This window comes from Octopus sinensis, linkage group LG3 (assembly GCF_006345805.1).
Source record: "Octopus sinensis linkage group LG3, ASM634580v1, whole genome shotgun sequence".
In the NCBI taxonomy this organism is placed as follows: Eukaryota; Metazoa; Mollusca; class Cephalopoda; order Octopoda; family Octopodidae; genus Octopus; species Octopus sinensis.
In genome coordinates this window covers 23849582-23873014 of record NC_042999.1, presented here as the reverse complement: position 1 = coordinate 23873014, position 23433 = coordinate 23849582, and the positions used below count along the sequence as shown (strand labels likewise).

The 23433-nt window shown below is 39.3% G+C and overlaps 1 protein-coding gene across 1 annotated transcript in view; it reads right to left on the bottom strand.

Annotated features, from left to right (window-relative positions):
* Window positions 1-23433, bottom strand: part of LOC115209194 (zonadhesin-like) — a 42471-nt gene that overhangs the window by 3032 nt on the left and 16006 nt on the right. The window contains exons 2-8 of the mRNA XM_036500902.1: window positions 23129-23312; window positions 18170-18280; window positions 15830-16083; window positions 14555-14862; window positions 10017-10288; window positions 5270-5460; window positions 3082-3262 (exon numbers count right to left, since the gene is read on the bottom strand). Coding sequence (XP_036356795.1) covers window positions 3082-3262; window positions 5270-5460; window positions 10017-10288; window positions 14555-14862; window positions 15830-16083; window positions 18170-18280; window positions 23129-23312 — 1501 coding nt within the window. The remainder of the gene's footprint in view (window positions 1-3081; window positions 3263-5269; window positions 5461-10016; window positions 10289-14554; window positions 14863-15829; window positions 16084-18169; window positions 18281-23128; window positions 23313-23433) is intronic.

Sequence of the window (23433 nt, the reverse complement as noted above, 5' to 3'; positions counted from 1 at the left end):
TCTACACACAGGGTTATAAACACATATCTTTCTATAAAATGCATAGTCGCAGGAATGACTGTGTGGTATGAAGCTTGCTCCCCAACCACATGGTTTCAGGTTCTGTCCCATTGCGCTGCATTCCGAGAGGATGAAGAGCAAAGCATTTGAACTCAGAACGTAAAGACGGATGAAATGCCGCTAAGCATTTTGTCCGCCGTGCTAACGATTCTGTCAGCTCGCCGCCTTAAAATGATAAAATACTGATTTCAAATTTTGGCACAAGGCCAGCAATTTCGGGGAGATAGGTAAATCGATCGCATCGACCCCAGTGGTCAACTGGTACTTATTTTATCGACCCCGTAGGAATGAAAAGCAAAGTCGGCCTCACAGAAATTTGAACTTACAACGTGATGATGGACGAAATCCGGCTAAGCATTTCGTCCCGTTTAGCATTCTTCCAGCTCGTCGCCTTAAGATGATGAAATATCAGAAGGAAATATCTGCTTATGCAAAATAGTTCAAAATCTCTTGATGTTTATTTTGCACAGGTAGATGCATTTCAGCTAATCTTCGGAAAGTAGATTCCAGACAAATGTGTTTCAGCTACAGATCAGACTTTGCATATCGTCACACGGCATGCACACAATAAACAGAATGATTGTTTGTTCCTTCTCGAGCCATACCTGGCTCATAAGGGCCGGTTTCCCGGTTTCTTGGCGTATAGGCTCCCCACCTGGACGGGACGCCGGTCCGTGGCAGGTGAGCTGCAAGATGCAGGAGGAAAGAGTGAGAGAAAGTTGTGGCGAAAAAGTCAGCAGAAGTTCGCCACTACCTTCTGCCGGAGCCGCGTGGAGCTTAGAAGTTTTCGCTTATAAACACACACATCGCCCGGTCTGAGATTCGAACCCGTGATTCCTCGACCGCGAGTCCGCTGCTCTAACCACTAGGCCATGTGCCTCCACTAACAGAATGATTACAATACAACGGACAAAGTTCAAGCTCAGATCATCAGATAAATGTGAACCGAGCGAGGCCAAATTTCTCAAACTAAATCTCAATTACTGTCTTAAAAAGGCAATGCATTTGGATAATTTGTTCCTGGATGCAGCGACTCGAAAATAAGAAGAAATGTCCAATTTGTAAATAATTAGCTGGATCAGGGTTGATTTAAGGCTTAGTAATAACAACTACTACCAAAAGTATACTTTCCACTGTTGCAGTCGATTCGCAATATTAATACTAAATAAGGCGACCAACTGGCAGAATCGTTAGCACGCCGTGTACAATCCTTAGTGGCATTTCGTCCGTCTTTACGTTCTGGGTTCAAACGCCGCCGAGGTCGACTCTGCTTTTCATCGTTTCTAGGTCGATAAAATAAGTACCAGTTGAGTACTGGAATCGATGTAAAAGACTTAAGCCTCCCTCTAAATTGCACCAATTTGAAACCAATATTAACTCTAAATATTGCAGAGCGCTCTGGGACAAGAAATAACTTCCTTTTGGCTCAGGCCAAAACACGATTTCATTTTCCATTTGAAACTCATTCTTTTACTTTCATCGCCAGCTAATGCCCCCTTGAGAATAGTATAAACCTCAAAATATTCTTACATCACATACTTGATAATGCCCCACCCACTTTTTAAATTTTCGTCAAACCTTTTTTAAAATTCTGGTTAGACACCAATGGATAACACGGATTTTCACCGGTCGATGAGGGTGACATCTATGTGGTTACTTGATACTCTTTTACTCTTTTGCTTGTTTCAGTCATTTGACTGCGGCCATGCTGGAGCAACGCCTTTAGTCGAGCAAATCGACCCCAGGACTTATTCTTTGTAAGCCTAGTACTTATTTTATCGTTCTCTTTTGCCGAACTGCTAAGTTACGGAGACGTAAACACACCAGCATCGGTTGTCAAGCGATGTTGAGGGTACAAACACAGAAACACAAACACACACACACACACACATATATATATATATATATATATATATATATATATATATATATATATATATATATATATATATATACGACGGACTTCTTTCAGTTTCCGTCAACCAAATCCACTCACAAGACTTAGGTCGGCCCGAGGCTATAGTAGAAGATACTTGCCCAAGGTGCCACGCAGTGGGACTGAACCCGGAACCATGTGGCTGGTAAGCAAGCTACTTACGACGCAGCCACTCCTGCTAATGTTACTATTACAGTCTAACTTCCCTCAAATACGCTCTACATCCTTTATATAAAAAGACGTTGTATGACGTAGTATGGTGTATGCTATTTCTAGAATATAAAGATAATTACTGTCTCCTCTGGAAAGCCTTTGATCATGAGCCTACTCATTCTGAGCTGACTGGTGCTAAACACCGGAGAGTTGGTTTTTTTTCTTTTCCAGCACCAGCAGAGAGTTTTCTTTATGCAATCAAAAATCATTAAAACAATAAATAATGAGCACAATTGCTTGGTACCTCATTACATACATACATACATACATACATACATATATATATACACACACACACCACACACACACACACATACACACACACATACATACATACATACCCGTGACCACCGTGACCGACTAGGCTATCAGATGTTGCTACACATCGCTGGTCACAATGCGTTTCGCATTGTTTTAGCCTTCAAATGACGCCACCCCGCTGGCTAAGTGAGCAGGCCAACAGAAGAGAGAGTGAGAGAAAGTTGTGGCGAAAGAATACAGTAGGGATCGCCACCACCTCCTGTCGGAGCCTCGTGGAACTTTAGATGTTTTCTCTCAATAAACACTCACAATGCTCAGTCTGAGAATCGAAACCGCGATCCTACGACCGCGAGTCCGCTGCCCTAACCACTGGGCCATTGCGCTTCCACATAATATAATATATACATACACTACAAACGATCCCGATATCAAGGAACTATAAAAATCCACTTCTTAAGATTTAAAGGATAATGAGCAAAGCAAGATGCTTTCCTTCACAACCTTGCTACCAAATAGGTGGCCGGTCAAAATTTACTCTATGTATGTATGCATGTGTGTATATATATATGTCTGTGCGTATCTTTACATTTCATATATATCTTATAACTTACCTTCTTTAATACATTTTCCTTCACTCATTATATAACCATTATCACAAGTACACATTCGCTTGTTATTTTCAAGTGTACAATGACTATTTTCTTGACAGGCTGCTGGTCGTTTTTGTACCTCATTCCTTCCCAAGCATACATATTTTGTATTGCAGTCGGTACTGTAGATTTCTTCTTTAAGCTAAATATTGTTGAAAAAGCAAAATTAAAATATCGCTTATTCATCTTTGCCAGGTAATGATACAGTAAAATTTCAGATCTTTGTTCTAAATACAAATGAGTGTACGTTAACAAGGAATTAGTGTGCTTGCAATAAGTTCTATCGTAGCATATCGCGAGGAGAACCCTGATTGAGTTGATCTCTGATCTAATACCTTATCAGCCTCTCTTTCTAGTGACACCTAGAATTACATTATCCGATGTGCACATTTATAATACTGTATTATATCAGGGCGAGCGATCATGTAGAAAGTCCCTTAAGTTGTAAAATTTTTTTTTAATTTGTGAAGTATATTTGCCACTTAAATGTGACTAACCACTATGGGTGGATGCTACTGTAGCTTGTAGCCCCAGGAGAACATCTTCTCCAGCTGGCTATTGACACACTTTCTGTGCCCTATCAGTATTTGCAAAGGGAAGCCATCCTTCCCATCGTCGACCTGACGTGATACACACGGACCCGGGTTTCTGAATATTTACCCGTCGTCAGCGCACGACAATCACCGGTCTTCGATGCGAAGGGGTCCCAATCTGTTTATACCTCGTTCAGAGATTTATTATTATTTGTTTAATTATAAGCAGTATATGTCTTTATGAGAGAGAAAGAGAAGCTGGTGCATATCTGTAACGCTTTCAAGCATAGATAACCACATAAATCTCAGCATTGAAAAAAATCAACCATATTGGACCCTTCCCTCTACTCGTCTTCCAGTTCAAAATTATAGAAGGCGATAGCATCAACACTAGGTTCATCAAGAAAGCCGTCTTCAAATATTTTTCTTTACTCGCTAAAGATCAGCCTTACCTAACAATGCCAAGGTTGGTGTAAACGAAACAGACTGACCCATGTTAGGTTGTACAGATGCATTGAGACAGATGATATATAACGTACAGTTCGAAAACGTTCTAGAAGTTGATGTATATTTAATATTTGTTACCAGTCAATTTTAAGGTGTCAAACTTAAGGAACGTTAGACCTCTTCCAAAATATGTTTCATTAAACTACCATATTATCCTCAAGATCATTGTTAAAAAAGGGTTAGATATACAGCAGATATTGTCAGCCCCCATCGCAACGGGAATATGTATGGAAGAAACGGTTCCTCAATGACAGAAGCCATGCGCAGTAGCAACTTCCTCATCTGGAACACAGAAACATACTTGTATATTTACACCGTATATCAGATCCTATGCACTATATCCAACAAATGTAATATTAGAAGTGTGATTCGGCCATTACACGTCCGAATGAAAGAGCATCTCCTCTCATACAAAGCATATATTCAAAAGCATCTAAGACAACACTGCAGCATGAACAAAGATATCGTAATTAAAATTAAAACCATAAATCGTAATATCGGTAACCTACAGATAAAAGACGCTTCTGAGGAAAAAATACCAGGCCTACAGTTAACAGACAAGACACGAAAGAGTTGCCGTGGCTACTAAATATATAACCAGTTTTTATAGACACCATCGTAAATTAGAGGACTCGGTCCAATTTTTCATCTCACACATATCATCCCACCCAGACACTGACAGCCGATGGGACGACATCCACAGCCACAACATTTATATATGTGTAAGTCAAATGTCCATATGGATTTAACCCACAAAGGGAATGGAGTCGTAAATTACATCTTGTACTTGTTTCGTATGATTTTTTTAATAAGTGTTCTTAATCGAAAATATTAGGCGTATTAAATATTTATTCTCGGCGATTGTCGTGGTGGTGTTGGTCGTAGAATGTGTGGTAGTGGGGAAGTGATTTAGGTGGTGAGAGTGATGGCGGTGGTGATGATGGTCGAAGCAATTTTAACTTCGATGGCATTAGATACCAGAACATAGAGATACAGTGCTAAATACTATAAGACATTTTGTCCAAAGCCCCACCGATCCTACCAATCCCCTGTCCTTGCTAATTACCACCCTGAATTCTGTCGATGATTTTAGAACTGAAAGTACTTACTGTCATATAAAAGTTAGCATTCCTGCAGCCACATTTTGATGGACTGACGCATTCATTTCCGCTCAGAACATAACCCGGCTGACAAATACATCCTTCAGTACGAGTCATACAAACTGGCTTCAAATTCAAGCATGTAGGTTGACATGTAGATGTGTTGTATCTGTATTCTTGGAAACTCGGACAAAATTTTGCTGAATATCAAAGAAATGAGAAATAGTTAAAAAGTTTCAATAGATCTAATCATATCAATACACACACATTATACATACATCGTGGCTGTATGGTAAAAAAAACTTGCCTCCCAGCCACATAGTTCCGGGTTCAGTCCCACTGTATGGTACTTTGGGCAAGAGTTTTCTACTATTGCCTCGGGCCGAACATATGTATATGTGTGTATGTGTGTGTGTGTGTGTGTGTGTGTGTGTGTGTGTGCGTGTGTGTGTGTGAGTGATTGTGTGTGTGTGTCTCTCTCTGCCTGTCTTTGCCACACCCCCCACCACCACCATTGCTTGACAACCGATGTTGGTGTGTTTATCTCCCCGTAACCTAACGGTTCGACAAAAAAGAATGATAGAATAAGTACTAGGCTTACAAATAATACGTTCTGAGGTCTATTTCTTCGACTAAAAAAATATTTAAGACGGTGCTCTAGCATGGCCGCAGTCAAATTACTGAAACCAGTAAAAGAATAAATGAATACACGCACGCGCACACACACACACACACAGATATTTCTTTTTTTACTTTTTTCAGTCATTTGACTGCGGCCATGCTGGATCATCACCTTGTGGGAATTTAGTCGAACAAAATGACCCCCAGGACTTATTTTTTAAGCCTAGTACTTAGTCTATAAAACTCTTTTGTTGAACCGCTAAGTTACGGGAACGTAAACACACCAGTACTAATTTCAAACGGTGATGTGGGGACAAACACAAAGTCACACACACACACATACATATATATGTATATATGACGGGCTTCTTTCAGTTTCCGTCTATCAAATCTACTCACAAGACTACTAAAGTTATTCTTTATACAATAATGTATCACAATAATACTCCGATTTAAAGCTAACTCCATCTGGAATCAAACCCACAAATCAATGCTTACACGGCTCCTTGCGCATTCGATTTAGCCAGAGTACTCACCCATAAATTTCAGTCAAATTTAATCTATAGAAACGTATCTTTAGTAGTCATTTATCTCCGTAACTTATCAAGCTTCCGGGTTTGTTTACAAATATGATATGTAGTTCTTAATTGTTAGGTTTCTATACATTAAATTTGAATTAAATTTATTGGTGAATGTTCTGGCTTAATCGAATATGCAAGAAGCATTCATTTGTGGGTTCGATTCTAGCTGGAGTTAGCTCACCATTTTTGGATAATTTACCTCTCCACTCTTCATAATGGGCCAATATATATTGGCCATTATGACACTACATTTATGGTATAATGCGTATGTGCTCGCACGTAGAGAGAAAATTTCATATCCTCACGTATTTATATACATAGCACAGGAATATAAGACTTTTACGAGAGTTAATACCTACATTTTTCTGCGAGCACGTTAGAGCCATGCCTCATCTATTGTTTACAGACTGAGAATCCTACAGGTGGGAAAACGGGATGTCATTATCAATAAGACCTTACTGACAAATATTTAACAACCTTTGGGTTTGAGTTTCGGCGTTTTCAAAATGAAATGGCTGTCGTCATACTGTTCTACATCAAAAACTCAGTGAGCTACATGGTGTAGTGACCAGAATCTTGCACTCAATATAGTAAGATCGTAGAGTAATATCATGGAGTAAGGTCGTGGTTTCAATTCCCGGACCGAGTGGTACGTTGTGTTCTTGAACAAAGGACCTCACTTTACGTTGCTCCAGTCCATGCAGCTGTAAACGAGCAACCTTTTTTGTGGGCCAGCACCCCAATAAATGGAGAAACGGTTGGCTCTCGATTGCTTATACTACATGGAAACCGGGTAGCTAACCTATTTCTTTACTACCCACAAGGGGCTAAACACAGAGAGGACAAACAAGGACAGACAAACGGATTAAGTCGATTGTATCGACCCCAGTGCGTAACTGGTACTTAATTTATCGACCCCGAAAGGATGAAAGGTAAAGCTGACCTCGGTGGAATTTGAACTCAGAACGTAACAGCAGACGAAATACGGCTACGCATTTCGCACGGCGTGCTTAACATTTCTGCCAGCTCGCAGTCTAACCGGGTAGCTAACCTAATGGATAACCGGATTGAAAATAGAAGTAACTTATACATAAATTAAACAATAGGCGTAGGAGTGGCTGTATGGTAAGTAGCGTGATTACGAACCACGTGTTTCCAGGCTCAGTCCCACTGCGTGGCACCTTGGGCAAGTGTCTTCTATTATAGCCTCGGGCCAACCAAAGCCTTGTGAGTGGATTTGGTAGACGGAAACTGAAAGAAGCCCGTCGTATACATCTATATATATATATATATGTATGTGTGTGTATATGTTTATGTGTTTGTGTCTGTCCCCACCCCTCCCCAACGGAGGTAGACGGAGCAGAAAGAAGCCCATCGTATAATATGTATATGTATATGTATGTGTATGTGTGTTTGTGTTTCTGTGTTTGTCCCCACCAACATCGCTTGACAACCGATGCTGGTGTATTTACGTCCCCGTAACTTAGCGGTTCGGCAAAAGGGACCGATAGAATAAGTACTAGGCTTACAAAGAATAAGTCCTAGGGTCGATTTGCTCGACTAAAGGCTGTGCTCCAGCATGGCCATAGTCACATGACTGGAACAAGTAAAAGAGTAAAGAGTATTTGGGGATGACTTAGGCTATTTTTCTCTACATTCTTAATCGCAAGTAAAAAAATAATTATTACAATTACTTTCTGAGGTTCGTTTCAATCTATTAAACTCTCCCTTTATAAAATGTTGCCTTCTAACTACTATAAAGGAAATATGTTACCACAAGGTTTTTCACTAAGCATGTTTTTTTTTTGTTGTATCTGGGGAGAGTCATTTTCTTTTTGTGCCTTATAAATTAACACACTCACCGGCAAAATTTCCACTTAAAGGCGGCGAGCTGGCAGAAACGTTAGCACGCCGGGCGAAATGCGTAGCCGTATTTCGTCTGTCGTTACGTTCCGAGTTCAAATTCCGCCGAGGTCGACTTTGCCTTTCATCCTTTCGGGGTCGATAAATTAAGTACCAGTTGCGTACTGGGGTCGATGTAATCGACTTAATCCCTTTGTCTGTCCTCGTTTGTCCCCTCTGTGTTTAGCCCGTTGTGGGTAGTTAAGAAATCAATATTTCCACTTATTTCTTATTTTTATTTTCCTAAAATTTTCGTTACGTCTTGCAGCCTTTTCAATAGTCTTGTGAGTGTGTTAGATTATAAGGCACAAAAAGAAAATGACTCACCCCAGATACAACAGAATATGCTTCAACACACGGACTCACATAAAGAATCTTGCAAACCAAACCCAAAAACGAAATGCTTTTTTTTTTCTTGTCTATGTATGTCTAAGTTATACAGCTACAGATATTAGTAGTACAAAAGGATACAAGATTTTATCACGACGTCGCTGCATAGAGTCTAGAATGGCTCGTTTTATGCAGTGCGGTGGTGGTGGTGGTGTTAGTGGTGATGGTGAGTCGTTAGTGTTGGATCTCCGTCATTCAACGATGAGGATTCAATTGTTCGATTATCTAAATCACTAGCTCCTAAATTGACGTAAAAGTAGCCACACATTTCATAGATGTGTATAATTCTCATGTAGAGGGAATTGACACAGTGCATGATAATGACACGGTGTGTGACAATGCCACCGGTTTTTTTTTTATTTTTTAATTACAGGTACAGTACACACGGCAGACTTCTGTACAGCTTCCATCTGCCCGAAATTTCCGTCACAACGTTTAAGTCGAACCGAGATAATAGAAAAGATTTTCTCAAGATGCCATGCAGTGGGATCGAACCCAAGCCCTATTAGTTGCGAAACATAGTTCTTAACCATTCGGCTATACTGCGCCTACATCTAGGCACCATCTTACCCATGAACAACATACTGTCAGTTACAGGATTCAAAACTCTAGACTGGTCCTTCATCCACTTGGTCATCCGCACTCTTCTTTGGAATATGAGAAGTAAGGAATAAGATTTCCTATGATATTTATTGATATTTATCGTATGTATTATTCTTTCAAAGTAAGATATTTACTTTCAAAGTAAGATATTTTTTTTATATTATAAAGAAAGGGAGGATCTTTTCGGTTTGAACGGCAGTTTTTTCTAGCGGTGTCATATGAAATTGTCACCCATAATTATGACCCTAGTATCGATCTATTGCATTTCAATCTATTTTAGGGTTAGGGTCAGTTAGGATTAGGGGTGGAGAGAATGGCATCTTTTTTTCTTCACAAATGTAAATAAACCCAATCTGTTTCTTAAACGAGGGACATATTCATACGACACAGAATGTTTTTTTTTACCTCAAAGGAGGTCATTGACTGGTTGAAATTGCAGAAATTGAAGAAAAAAAAATAACGAATATCTTAGAAACTATAGAATTGTCTCAATAAAACCAAGAGAAAAAGATGTTTTATAAACACATTCTACCAGTATACGAAGTTGAAATTTTTTTAGTTACCTAGAAATTATGTTAAAAACTGCCGTTCAAACCGAAAAAATCCGAAAGGGAATATATGTGGTTTGATAGAAAAAGTAAATTGTTATTAAAACTTACGACAGCTGACTTCTTTTCTCCAGTCCACAATAACTCCAGCATTTTCGCACTGACTGGCAAATCCTTCAAGTATTTGACAGAAAGCCTTTTGCACGTTATCTTCGTCGTTTTTATGTGAACAGACGTCTATTCTACATGAATCGATAAACTGTTTAGCCTGCGTAGAGCCTAGTATTTCAACACATTTCTGAAATGCCTTTCCGTTAATAATGACATCACACATCGCGGTTTCGTTCGTTTCACAATTGTAGTTCGCAGGAGTCGATTTACAACTGAAGCAAAAGAAGAATGTAAAGGAACGTGTATTGCTAATATTTATACATACTCTCTCTCTCTCTCTCTCTCTGTTACTCTTTTACTTGTTTCAGTCAGTTGACTGCGGCCATGCTGGAGCACCGCCTTTAGTCGAGCAAATCGACCCCGGGACTTATTCTTTGTAAGCCTAGTACTTATTCTATCGGTCTCTTTTGCCGAACCGCTAAGCGACGAGGACGTAAACACACCCGCATCGGTTGTCAAGCAATGCTAGGGGGACAAACACAGACACACAAACGCACACGCGCACTCACACATATATATATATACATACTAGCAGTATCGCCCGGGGTTGCTCGGGTTTGTAAGGGAAATAACTATAAAGCATTTTTAGAGAGTTATAGCCAAAAAATAGCAAAAAAATGATGGTAAATTTTTTTTGAGAGTAAAAAAAGGTTGAGTTGCGTCCCCTAGACAGTCTGTGGTTTGTTTTTTTTTGATTCTCGACCCCATGTCGAATTTATCGATTTTTTTCAGAACTGGGGGAACTTTTCAAAATTTTCGCTGCGTTAGTTTTGAATTATGACATTGGGCTATGTGTGTGTCAAGTTTCATCAGAATCGGTTGAAAGCCGTGGTCAGAGTGAGGGTACAAGCAAACAGACACACAGAAACACGCACAGACAAACTGCCGTTTATATATAGAGAGATATACGACGGGCTTCTTCCAGTTTCCGTCTACCAAATCCACTCACAAGGCTTTGGTCGGCCCGAGGCAATAGTAGAAGACACTTGCCCAAGGTGCCACGCAGTGGGACTGAACCCGGAACCATGTTGTTGGTAAGCAAGCTACTTACCACACAGCCACTCCTGCGCCTATGTGCATGCATTTTACTTATTTTGTACTTTCGTTCATTTATTCATCTATACATTCACATTTTAGGATTGCATCAAGAGTTAAAAAATATAAAATGTATTACTTCGTTAATTGTCTTAGTTGGGCATCATCTCATTCACTTGTTGCTCTCTAAATTTATTGCTCCCTTACCCGTTTCAGTCGTTACTCTGCAGACATTCTGGGGCACCGCCTTGAAGAATTTTTAGTCGAATGAATCGACGCGCGTATATGTTTTCTCTCTTTTATTTTACTGGACTCTTTTTAAGTTGCGGGCATGTAGACACACAAACACCGGTCGTCAAGCGGTAGTGGGAGACAAACACAGATACGAAGACCCCCCCCACACACACATATATATAGGAGTGGCTGCGTGGTAATTAGCTTGCTTACGAAACACATGGTTCCGGGTGCGGTCCCACTGCGTGGCACCTTGGGTAAGTGTCTTCTACTATAGCCTCGGGCCGACCAAATTATATTTTAGATATTTCAATTAACCTGAAGATTGACTGTAACCATAACTCGAATTATTACGAATTGTACAGCCATGAAACGATCGTAGTTTTTTACTCTTATCTTTTATTAAACTTTTAATACTTTTGATATATATTTAAAATAATATAAATTAATTAATTTTATGTATTGGCTTATGTCTTTAAATGTTTGATTTGCCTAATAGTAGTTTTATCTCTAATACAATATCTCTAATACAATATAATATATTTATACTATAAAATTGGATTTAATCCTAAATCTGATTTTTCCCTGTAAGTTTGGATTTTTTCCCTAATATTTTATTATATATATATATATATATATATATATATATATATATATATATATATATATATATATATATATATATATATATATATATATAGGCGCAGGAGTGGCTGTGTAGTAAGTAGCTTGCTAACCAAGCACATGGTTCCGGGTTCAGTCCCACTGCGTGGCATCTTGGGCAAGTGTCTTCTGCTATAGCCCCGGGCCGACCAATGCCTTGTGAGTGGATTTGGTAGACGGAAACTGAAAGAAGCCTGTCGTATATATCTATATATGTATATATATGTATGTGTGTGTTTGTGTGTCTGTGTTTGTCCCCCTAGCATTGCTTGACAACCGATGCTGGTGTGTTTACGTCCCCGTCACTTAGCGGTTCGGCAAAAGAGACCGATAGAATAAGTACTGGGCTTACAAAAGAATAAGTCCCGGGGTCGGTTTGCTCGACTAAAGGCGGTGCTCCAGCATGGCCGCAGTCAAATGACTGAAACAAGTAAAAGAGTAAAAGAGAGAGTATACCAGGCGTAGGAGTGGCTGTGTGGTAATTAGCTTGCTTACGAAACACATGGTTCCGGTGCGGTCCCACTGCGTGGCACCTTGGGTAAGTGTCTTCTACTATAGCCTCGGGCCGACCAAATTATATTTTAGATATTTCAATTAACCTGAAGATTGACTGTAACCATAACTCGAATTATTACGAATTGTACAGCCATGAAACGATCGTAGTTTTTTACTCTTATCTTTTATTAAACTTTTAATACTTTTGATATATATTTAAAATAATATAAATTAATTAATTTTATGTATTGGCTTATGTCTTTAAATGTTTGATTTGCCTAATAGTAGTTTTATCTCTAATACAATATCTCTAATACAATATAATATATTTATACTATAAAATTGGATTTAATCCTAAATCTGATTTTTCCCTGTAAGTTTGGATTTTTTCCCTAATATTTTATTATATATATATATATATATATATATATATATATATATATATATATATATATATATATATATATATATATATGCGCAGGAGTGGCTGTGTAGTAAGTAGCTTGCTAACCAAGCACATGGTTCCGGGTTCAGTCCCACTGCGTGGCATCTTGGGCAAGTGTCTTCTGCTATAGCCCCGGGCCGACCAATGCCTTGTGAGTGGATTTGGTAGACGGAAACTGAAAGAAGCCTGTCGTATATATCTATATATATATATATATATGTATTTGTGTGTGTTTGTGTGTCTGTGTTTGTCCCCCTAGCATTGCTTGACAACCGATGCTGGTGTGTTTACGTCCCCGTCACTTAGCGGTTCGGCAAAAGAGACCGATAGAATAAGTACTGGGCTTACAAAAGAATAAGTCCCGGGGTCGGTTTGCTCGACTAAAGGCGGTGCTCCAGCATGGCCGCAGTCAAATGACTGAAACAAGTAAAAGAGTAAAAGAGAGAGTATACCAGGCGTAGGAGTGGCTGTGTGGTAATTAGCTTGCTTACGAAACACATGGTTCCGGGTGCGGTCCCACTGCGTGGCACCTTGGGCAAGTGTCTTCAACTATAGCCTCGGGCCGACCAAAGCCTTGTGAGTGGATTTGATAGACGGAAACTGAAAGAAGCCCGCTGCATATATGTATATATATATATATATATATATATATATGTGTGTGTGTGTGTGTGTGTGTGTGTGCGTGTGTATGACTATATATATATATATATATATATATATATATATATATATGTATGTGTGTGTATGTATGTATGTATGTATGTATGTATATAATACGACGGCTTTCTTTCAGTTTCCGTCGACCAAATTTACTCACAAGGCTTTGGCCGACCCGAGGACCGAGGCTATAGTAGAAGACACTTGCCTAAGGTGCCACGCAGTGGAACTGAACACGGAACCATGTGGTTGGCAAACAAGCTTCTTACCACACAGCTACGCCTGCCCCTTTATAAGCTTTCAATACACTTCTCTTTAGATATTAGCGACGGAAACAACATCAGTACTGAATACTTATCTTTATATCCTACTTAATGTGTATGCACTGTAACAACTCGTAATACTTCGGTATTCGTCTTGAAAGAGCATATTGTATAGACGTTTAGTGCTTAAAAGAGGCGTAATGGCCCAGTGGTTAAGGCAGCAGACTCGCGGTCAAAGGATCGCGGTTTCGATTCCCAGACCGGGCGTTGTGAGTGTTTATTGAGCGAAAACACCTAAAGCTCCACGAGGCTCCGGCAGGGGATGGTGGTGATCCCTGCTGTACTCTTTCACCACAACTTTCTCTCTCACTCTTTCTTTCTGTTTCTATTGTACCTGTATTTCAAAGGGCCGGCCTTGTCACTCTCTGTGTCACGCTGAATATCCCCGAGAACTACGTTAAGGGTACACGTGTCTGTGGAGTGCTCAGCCACTTACACGTTAATTTCACGAGCAGGCTGTTCCGTTGATTCGGATCAACCGGAACCCTCATCGTCGTAACCGACGGAGTGCTTCCATAATAAGTGCTTAAAAATATAAAATTATCATTGCCTATTGCAATGTTAGAAAAATATAACTCTCTCAATCGTTACTCTAATTTGTGAATAATTAGCTAATTAGCCCTTACCTATCTTCGAGCTTATCAGAGTCATCAGCGATTTGGTAACTATCTCCAATTAAAGTAAATTTATTTGGGTGTGATGAAACATCTTGTCCAGACTTTGTGCGGAGATCATCTTTGATTCCATTACAGTTACCACAGATGCCGGTCAGTTTATTAGCGAATGATAAGGGAAGGCTCACAGAAATTCGATGTTTTCCATCAAATCTCACTGTCAATCCCCATCTGGTAGTAACCGTTACCCAACCGACGGCGAAATTGACAGAAAAGTCTCCATACTTTATGATTGGGGGAGATCGTTCTACTGAGTTCATCTAAAATAAAAACATAAATGAAAATGATATAAACAGTATGTGTGCTTGTGTGTTTGTGTGTAAATAGTAAGGAATTACTAAAATCGTTTACCGGTTGGCTTTCAGTTACATAATGCTATGCCACTTCATAATAAGCCTTATTATTATTCTTGATATATATATATGTGTCTGTGTGTGTGTGTGTTTGTGTGTGTGTGTGTGTGTATGTGTGTGTGTGTGTGTTTCAAAATGTAACCACATGTGAATCGTTGGCGATCTTTTTCCTCCGTCTTCTACTGGACTTTCCTCTGTCTCCTGTTTCTGAAGAAGAGCTTTGCTCGAAACGTAAACCATCTTTCCTTCCCTGAGCGTCTTTTAATACTTTACATGTACCACGTACACGCATTGTTGTTTTTTGTTGTTCCTTGTTTTTTGGGGGCAGGGGGATTTATATATATTTATATATATATACATACATATATATATATAAATATATATATATATCGTGACGTATATATATATATCGTGCCATTTGAATATGGCTAACCCCTAAGGGTGGATGCTACTGTAGTTTGTAGCTCCAGGAAGACACTTCCTCCAGCTGGCTATAGACACACTTTCTGTGCCCTATCAGTATTTGTGAAGGCAAGTCATCCTTCCCGTCTTCAACTTATGATACACACGGACTCGAGTTTCAAGGTATTGACCTATCATCGGCGTGTGACAATCATAGTTGTCGACGAGAAAAAGAAGAAGAAGAAGAAGAAGAAGAAGAAGAAGAGCAACAACAACAACAACAACAACAACAAGAGGAAGAAGAAGAAGAAGAAGAAGAAGAAGAAGAAGAAGAAGAAGAACAACAACAACAACAACAACAACAACAACAACAACAAGAGGAAGAAGAAGAAGAAGAAGAAGAAGAAGAAGAAGAAGAAGAAGAAGAACAACAACAACAACAACAACAACAACAAGAGATATTCCACATTACCAAAATTCTATTGGCTGGCAGTAAGCTTATTGTGGTATTATTTTCCAACTTTATATCCAGAGAGCGAGAGCGCGTATAAGTGACATGTTCAATCCTTCGATGTTCATTCTTTACTTCGACAGAAAAATATGTGTTATTGTATCCTTGTTTAGTTGTCGCCAAAGAATATTTACAGCCTCCCACGAAGTATATCCTTTCTCCATCAAATGTCTTGTAATGACGATCACCATAAACATTACATGTACATTTTCTAACTGAAAAATAAAGACAGGAAATAGTAAATAGGAAGTAAAACACACAGCGAGTCTCATAACATCACATTTAATCGCTATTTACGAATTTCGAGTACGAGAAGAATGATTAATATTCCTGGCTGAAAGGGTATCGCCAAAGGCTTCGTTGGAGGCCCAAACTACTGTGTTCTGTTTATAGGGTTTATAAAACTGAAAGATCGCTACAATAAGTATATTAATTTGAACTGGGCGCCACTGCATAGTACCAAGGACTCCAAATTTGAGATCAAGATGTAGGACAAGATATTGCGATAGCCTGGACTTCAGAGGTCCACAGCTCTTCAATATCCTCCCGAAGGACCTGAGAGACCTGCATGGGGTGGATGCAGATGTCTTCAAAATAAAGCTGGACCTCTTTCTGTCAGGTGTCCCAGATGAACCAACTTCACGGCAGGAGGTGCAGATGAGGGCAGCTGCATCAAACTCTCTCATGCACCAAATGTCAATTGCTAAAAAGCATTCGTGAAGTAAAATTATGTAGCAACATCGAATGGCGGTGCCCCAGCATGGCCACAGCTCGTGAGCTGAAGCTAGATGAAAGGAAAAAATGAAAAAAAATGAAATCTGAGAGGGGAATATGCTGAATAAAATTATAAGTAACTGATCCTCCTATATTTTCTTTTACCCAAAGGCATGGAACTTTTCAGTGCCACCTCGTCTATTTCTCTATATTTCTTCTCCGGTGAAGGACATCTGCACGAAACATACGAATTATTTTCTCTACATGATGCACGCACTTATTTCTTTATGTATACTTTATAAAATGTTTATTTTTCTTTGACATCACCGATCTCAGAAGAATGGTTTCCTTCTTACGTTATGTTTTTTTTTTTCATTTTGCATCAAAGAGGATGTCAGAATTTAAATTTAACACAGGGGTTGACTTGCATTTATATTTACATTTAGAGATAAAACTGACGAAGAAGGAATAATCGTTATTCCGTTTTGAATGAAAATATCCTGTAATTTTTTAAGGACTTTTGAACACCATGAAAGAGTTTCCTACTATAATATTTCTTCCTACTATAAGTTAGCAGAGTGGTTAGCACGCCGAGAAAGATGCTTAGCGGCAATCTGTCTGTCCTTACGTTCTGAGTTCAAATTCCGCCGAGGTTAACTTTACCTTTCATCCATTTGGAGTCGATAAAATAAGTACCAGTGATACACTGGGGTCGATCTAATTCATTAGCCTCCTCTCCCCGGAATTCGCTGGCTTTGTGCCAAATTTTGAAAACCAGTATTTCTTTCTGCTATAGGTGCAAGGACTGAAGTATGGGGAAGGATATTAGTTGATTACATCGCCTCTTATGTTCAAGTGGTACTTATTAAATCGGTTCCGAAAGAGAGAAAGGCGAAATCTATCTCGACGGAACTCAAAATGTAAAGATGCGCAGGAGTGGCTGTGTGGTAAGTAGCTTGCTTACCAGCCACATGGTTTCGGGTTCAGTCCCAATGCGTGGCACCTTGGGCAAGTGTCTTCTACTATAGCCTCGGGCCAACCAAAGCCTTGTAAGTGGATTTGGTAGACGGAAACTGAAAGAAGCCCGTCGTATATATATGTATATGTATGCATATATATATATATATGTGTGTGTGTGTGTGTGTGTGTGTGTGTCTGTCTGTCTGTGTCTGTGTTTGGCCCCCCAACATCGCTTGACGACCGATAGAATAAGTACTAGGCTTACAAAGAATAAGTCCTGGGGTCGATTTGCTCGACCAAAGGCGGTGCTCCAGTATGGCCGCAGTCAAATGACTGATGATGATGATAATGATGATGATGATGATGATGATGATGATGATGATGGTGATGATGAGGATATGGAGGATGAGGAGGAACAGGAGCAGCAGCAGAGGAGTAAGAAGAGGAGGAGCAGGGACAGGACCTTTTGGGTAAATACTGCCGAATATCACAATATCGCAATATTGTTGAAAATATGATTTGATAAGACGTCCTTATCGCATTAGGCATCATATGAAAATTAACCCCCTTTAAAATAACACAGCAAAACCAGAATTATAGAATTATAGTAGAATGTGTTAGGCTTACCTTGTTCGCAAAAACGTCCAAAATAGTTTGCTGTACACTGACATGTGTAATCGAAACCCTTATTTATACAAGTTCCACCGTTTTTACACGGATTATTTTGGCACGGATTAACTAGGAAATATAAATATTTCTTAATGTGAAAAGAATTTATAAATTTTAAGACAACATGAAATAATAGTTATTTTTGAAACAGTGGATCTCGAATCAAACAAAGCTATAAAGAATAACGTGTATCTAAGGGGTTGTTAAATCAATCCTACACGCTGTTTCTTGTAGATTTGTCTTTTCCGAGATTTACCATTCAAAAGAAAATAGAATTATATAAATCTATATTAAAATATTAGAATTATAACACATTTGTGTCTTCGAGATCTACGTAAATATTGCAATCATTATGCATTTTAGAGGTATCTGCAATGAGTGATAATAACATCGTCATACTATAACGGTCTTTTGTCAGAATTAATTCTTCAGAAACTATATCTGTTTATGATGTAAAGTATAGAAGCCATCTTATCATAGCTAACCACATTGGAGAGGGAGTGTTACTGTAGCTTTATAGCCCCAAGAGATCGTCGTCTCTAGCTGGCTTTAGACACCATATCAGTGCCCTTGGAGTATTTGCAAAGGGAGGCCATCCCTTCCTCGCAAGCCTGAGTGGTACGCTCGGACTAGTTTCGGGATTTTTCTCCCTTGTCAACGGGCGGTAACCACCAGGTCGCGATGAAAGTGAAGGCTGCTTTGCAAATATATAAGTTTTTCTAGTGACGTCTGCCACTGATGTCGAAAAACTGACAGTAAGCATAATTAAATCTCAGAATGAGCCAGCTAGAGACGACGATCTCTTGGGGCTATAAAGCTACAGTAACACCCCCTCCCCAATGTGGTTAGCCATGATAAGATGGCTTCTATACTTTACATTATCGAGCAATTACTGTTTCGATCTCATTCTGAAATTTAATTATGCTATATCTGTTTAGCTAAAGGTCAATCCTGATCAAGCTGGCATATAATCAAAGGCTTTCCAGCCGCCGCGACCACACCATATTATTAAAGATATCTGGAACAGTAACATCTAATGTATCTTTTGAATTTTAAAGGCGATTGGTCTTGATTTCTAGCAAGAGGGTCACTATTGGCTCCAGTTACAGTCGCTATACAAGAAATACGCTATTTTTTTAAATCATAGGTCATTTATCTAAAACTAAGTCACGATACGAACCATCTTTCTTATTTACATAGATGTATAAAAGAAACTGTTTTAATGCTTGCCAGAACACACACCGATTGAAAGTTGTGAGGTATTTTTCTACTTTAATTTCTTTCGAGATAACATTGAAAAGAACAAGACAATTTGCAGTGAAGAAATTGTGTCACAATGTTCTTATGTGATGCGATATGGACATTTGAAGGGGACGCACTGCACGGCGGCCTAGTCTTGCCTGAATTCTAAATATTATACCAATACCTATTTCTTTACTACCCACAGGGGGCTAAACACAGAGAGGACAGACAAGGAAATTAAGTCGATTACATCGACCCCAGTGCGTAACTGGTACTTAATTTATCGACCCCGAAAGGATGAAAGGCAAAGTCGACCTCGGCGGAATTTGAACTCAGAACGTAACGGCAGACGAAATACGGCTTCGCATTTCGTCCGGCGTGCTACCGTTTCTGCCAGCTCGCCGCCTTTATCATACCAATATCGTTTGGATATTATTGATGGAATATTTTCCACATGTTGCACATAAGGTTTGTTTGTTTGTTTGTTTGTTTGTTGAGCGAAGCGGTCTTCGTCACATTAGAGGGAGAAGTCCGAAGCGTGGTCCTTTGCTATTCGTAAGACCCGCAGAAGAGAAAGCAGGTCAACCCCCGACACCGAGAGCATCAACGGATGGATGAATGCACATCCAGGCTCAGCGGTGGCGTAGGAAGTCGGGGACAAGAAACAGGAAGAAAGAGTGAGAGAAAGTTGGAGCGAAAGAGTATAACAGGAGTCGCCACCACCCCCTACCGGAGCCTCGTGGAGCTTTAGGTGATTTCGCTCAATAAACACACACAACGCCCGGTCTGGGAATCGAAACTGCGATCCTCCGACCGCGAGTCCGCTGCCCTAACCACTGGGCCATTACGCCTCCACTTGCACATAAGGTACAGTTTCAGCTCTTTAACTCAAGCCCAATAATCAAGTCCCATCATGCCATTTATTTTTTTAAGTGATTGCACAATGTGCGCTTCCATCCTCATTATGTCTTGCTTTTTCTAGGGAGCCATAATGGAAAGCAGTATTCAAGGTGGAGCCTAGCGAATGTGGAGAAGAGAAGGACGATGTTTTCATAATCCCTAGATTGAAAAGTTCTGAGCATCTATGAGAACATTCTGCAGGCAACATCGACTTTTTTGTTGATGTCCACACTGCAACTAAGGTTGTTGTCGACAATCTATATATATAAAACTCTAGTTGTGTGAGTGTCTGTCCCCTTCGATTTAGATTCCTAACTCCTCCCACATTTTGCGGTGCAGTTTAACCAAATTCGGGTATCTTATAGTCGTGATTCATATCGAGCCCGTCTGACTATTAGCGCGCGTCAACGATGAGTCTACGATTTTTAAAATAATTTAACATAATTTTTTATTCCATTTTAATGCATAAAATGCATCGTATGTCGATGGCGGCGGAGTTGGCGTCCACGCTCACAGCTGCACCTGTTTGCTTCTCCCCCTTCCCTCCCTCGTGAAGCTGTGGGGAAGGGAGTGTAAAGAAATCAACGTCGTAATGCATTGTGAAGGAAACCAGCGTTCTTTTAGATCAACGACTTCATGGCTTGAAGACACCAAAACAAAAATGGCTAAGAAAGCCCGAATTTATAAGGGAAGTAACTCTCTAAAAATGCTTATATAGTTATTTCCCTTACAAACCCGAGCAACGCCGGGCGCTACTGCTAGTCTTTATATATAAAAGTAAGGTTGTGTGTCTGTCTACTCCGATTTAGATTCCTAACTACTCCCACATTTTGCGGTGCAGTTTGGCCAAAACCGGGTATCTTATAGTCGTGATTCATATCGAACCCTTCTGTGTATTAGCGCGCGTCTACAATGAGTCTACGATTTTAAAAATAATTTACCATCATTTTTTCCATTTTACTGCATATTTTTTTAAAGGGAAGTAACTCTCTAAAAATGTCTACGATGAGTTAACGATTTAAAAAAAAATTTACCATCATATTTTCTCCTTTTTTAATGCATTTTTTTGCTATTTTTTGGCTATAACTCTCTAAAAATGCTTTATAGTTATTTCCCTTACAAACCCGAGCAACGCCGGGTGATACTGCTAGTTACACCTAAGTTTCTGATATTATCCGACGGTTCAAGTAGGTTTCCCGACGGTAGTGCATATGGTTGTTTGAGTGTGCCCACTTTTTCAAAGAGAATGAGCTCAAATTTTACTTCTTTCAACTGCATATTGATTTCTTTTGTGTGTGTCCAATGGGTTACTGCGCATAGGTCCGATTGAAGTGGCGTTCGATCATATGCTCTCTTAATGACTTTCAGGAGCTTAGAGTCATGTGTAAATATTTTAATGGTGATATGTTCAATGGAATCTGCGATGTCATTGATATTGACAATAAAAAGAAGTGGTCCCAGCACAGTACCCTGCGAGACACCACTGATGACTTTTGCTTGTCTTGAATGGATGCCATCAATCACAACATGCTGTGTCCTGTTTGTTAAGAAATACTTTATCCATTGATGCTGCTTTCCACCGACTCCAGCGTTGGAATGTGTCCTTAAGGTGTTTAAGCCGGCCATATCCAGCCCAAATATCCTACATGTTTTTACATTCAAACTGGCCATATTTAGCCTCTCACACCTAACCTACATTGACATTCTAAGAATAAACTATCATACCATTGAAACTTCAAAGCTATAAGATAATGCATGATTAATTCAAAACAATTTGAGTGAAAAAAGTATTACATTTAACAGAGTAATCTGAACACTAAAGGGTTAACAGTATATTGTGGTCACATCTGTCAAAAGCCTTGCTGAAATCAAGGGTATGACATCCACGCTGGAACTCTCATGTAGTGCATTTAAGATGTCATCAAAGTGATGTAGGATCCCTATTAGACAGTCCCTCACACCACGAAAGTCATGCTGGTTGCAATTTAAAGAGATGATTTTGCTCCAGGAAGGCTGTGACTCTTGATCTCAACACTATCTTAAATATTTTGATGATTGTGTGAGATTGGACGGTAGATTTTTTTTCATATTCAAAACTAATCTTTATTTTGTAAAGTTTAAACTTTGCTTTAAAAATTTAAACTTTATCTTGTCCACATCACACTGGCAATCATTGACTTATTCAGTTCAAAGAGGTGTTAACCTAATATTTGCATTTTGTTATTTCTATCTGTAGCTCAGGCAGCGAACTGGCAGAATCGTTACTGCGCCGGGCAAAATGATTAGCCGCATGTTGTTTGTTTTTACGTTCTGAGTTCAAATAACGCAGTGGTTGATTTTGCCTTTCATTCTCTCAGAAAAAAATCAAATAAGGACCACTTCAGCACTTCCGTTGACGTAATCAGTTTAACTCCTCCCACGAAGTTGTTGACCTTCTGCTAAAATTTGTAACCATTGTTATAAGAATTAATGGAGCGTGTAGGCAGAATAATTTCTGCACCGCAAGAAACGCTTAGCAGAAATTCGTCCATCGTGGCATATTGGGTCCAGATTCCGCCCAGGTAAACTTTGCCTTTGCATTCTTAAGGTGTCGATAGAACAGCTGCTACTTCAGGACTGGTCTCCATTTTATATACTTACCACCTCATTTGAAATTAGTGGGCTTCGACAAGAATTTCAAACCTGTATTACAATTATACTTGAAAACAAATTATTTTCCTAAAATTACCAGTTCAGTGAAAATGCATTAATGATAATTATAAAAATATTACTCACCAGCGTGAACACATTTTCCGTTCTGAAGAATGAAATTTTCCTTACAAACACATGCATATCTCCCACTTTCAATTCCACAATGGCTGTTTTCACCACAAGGAGTGATATTTTCTGTTACTATTTCGTTACCAGGTTTACATATTTTCTTTGTTTTACAATCTGCTGATATAATTTCCTCATTAACCTGTAGGTAAATTCAATAAATGAGAACCTTATTATACCAATGTATATTTATGGACTGAACATTTGATGAAACTTTAAAATTTTCCAGTAGAATATTGATGGTGTTTCTAAGACTGTAGCTC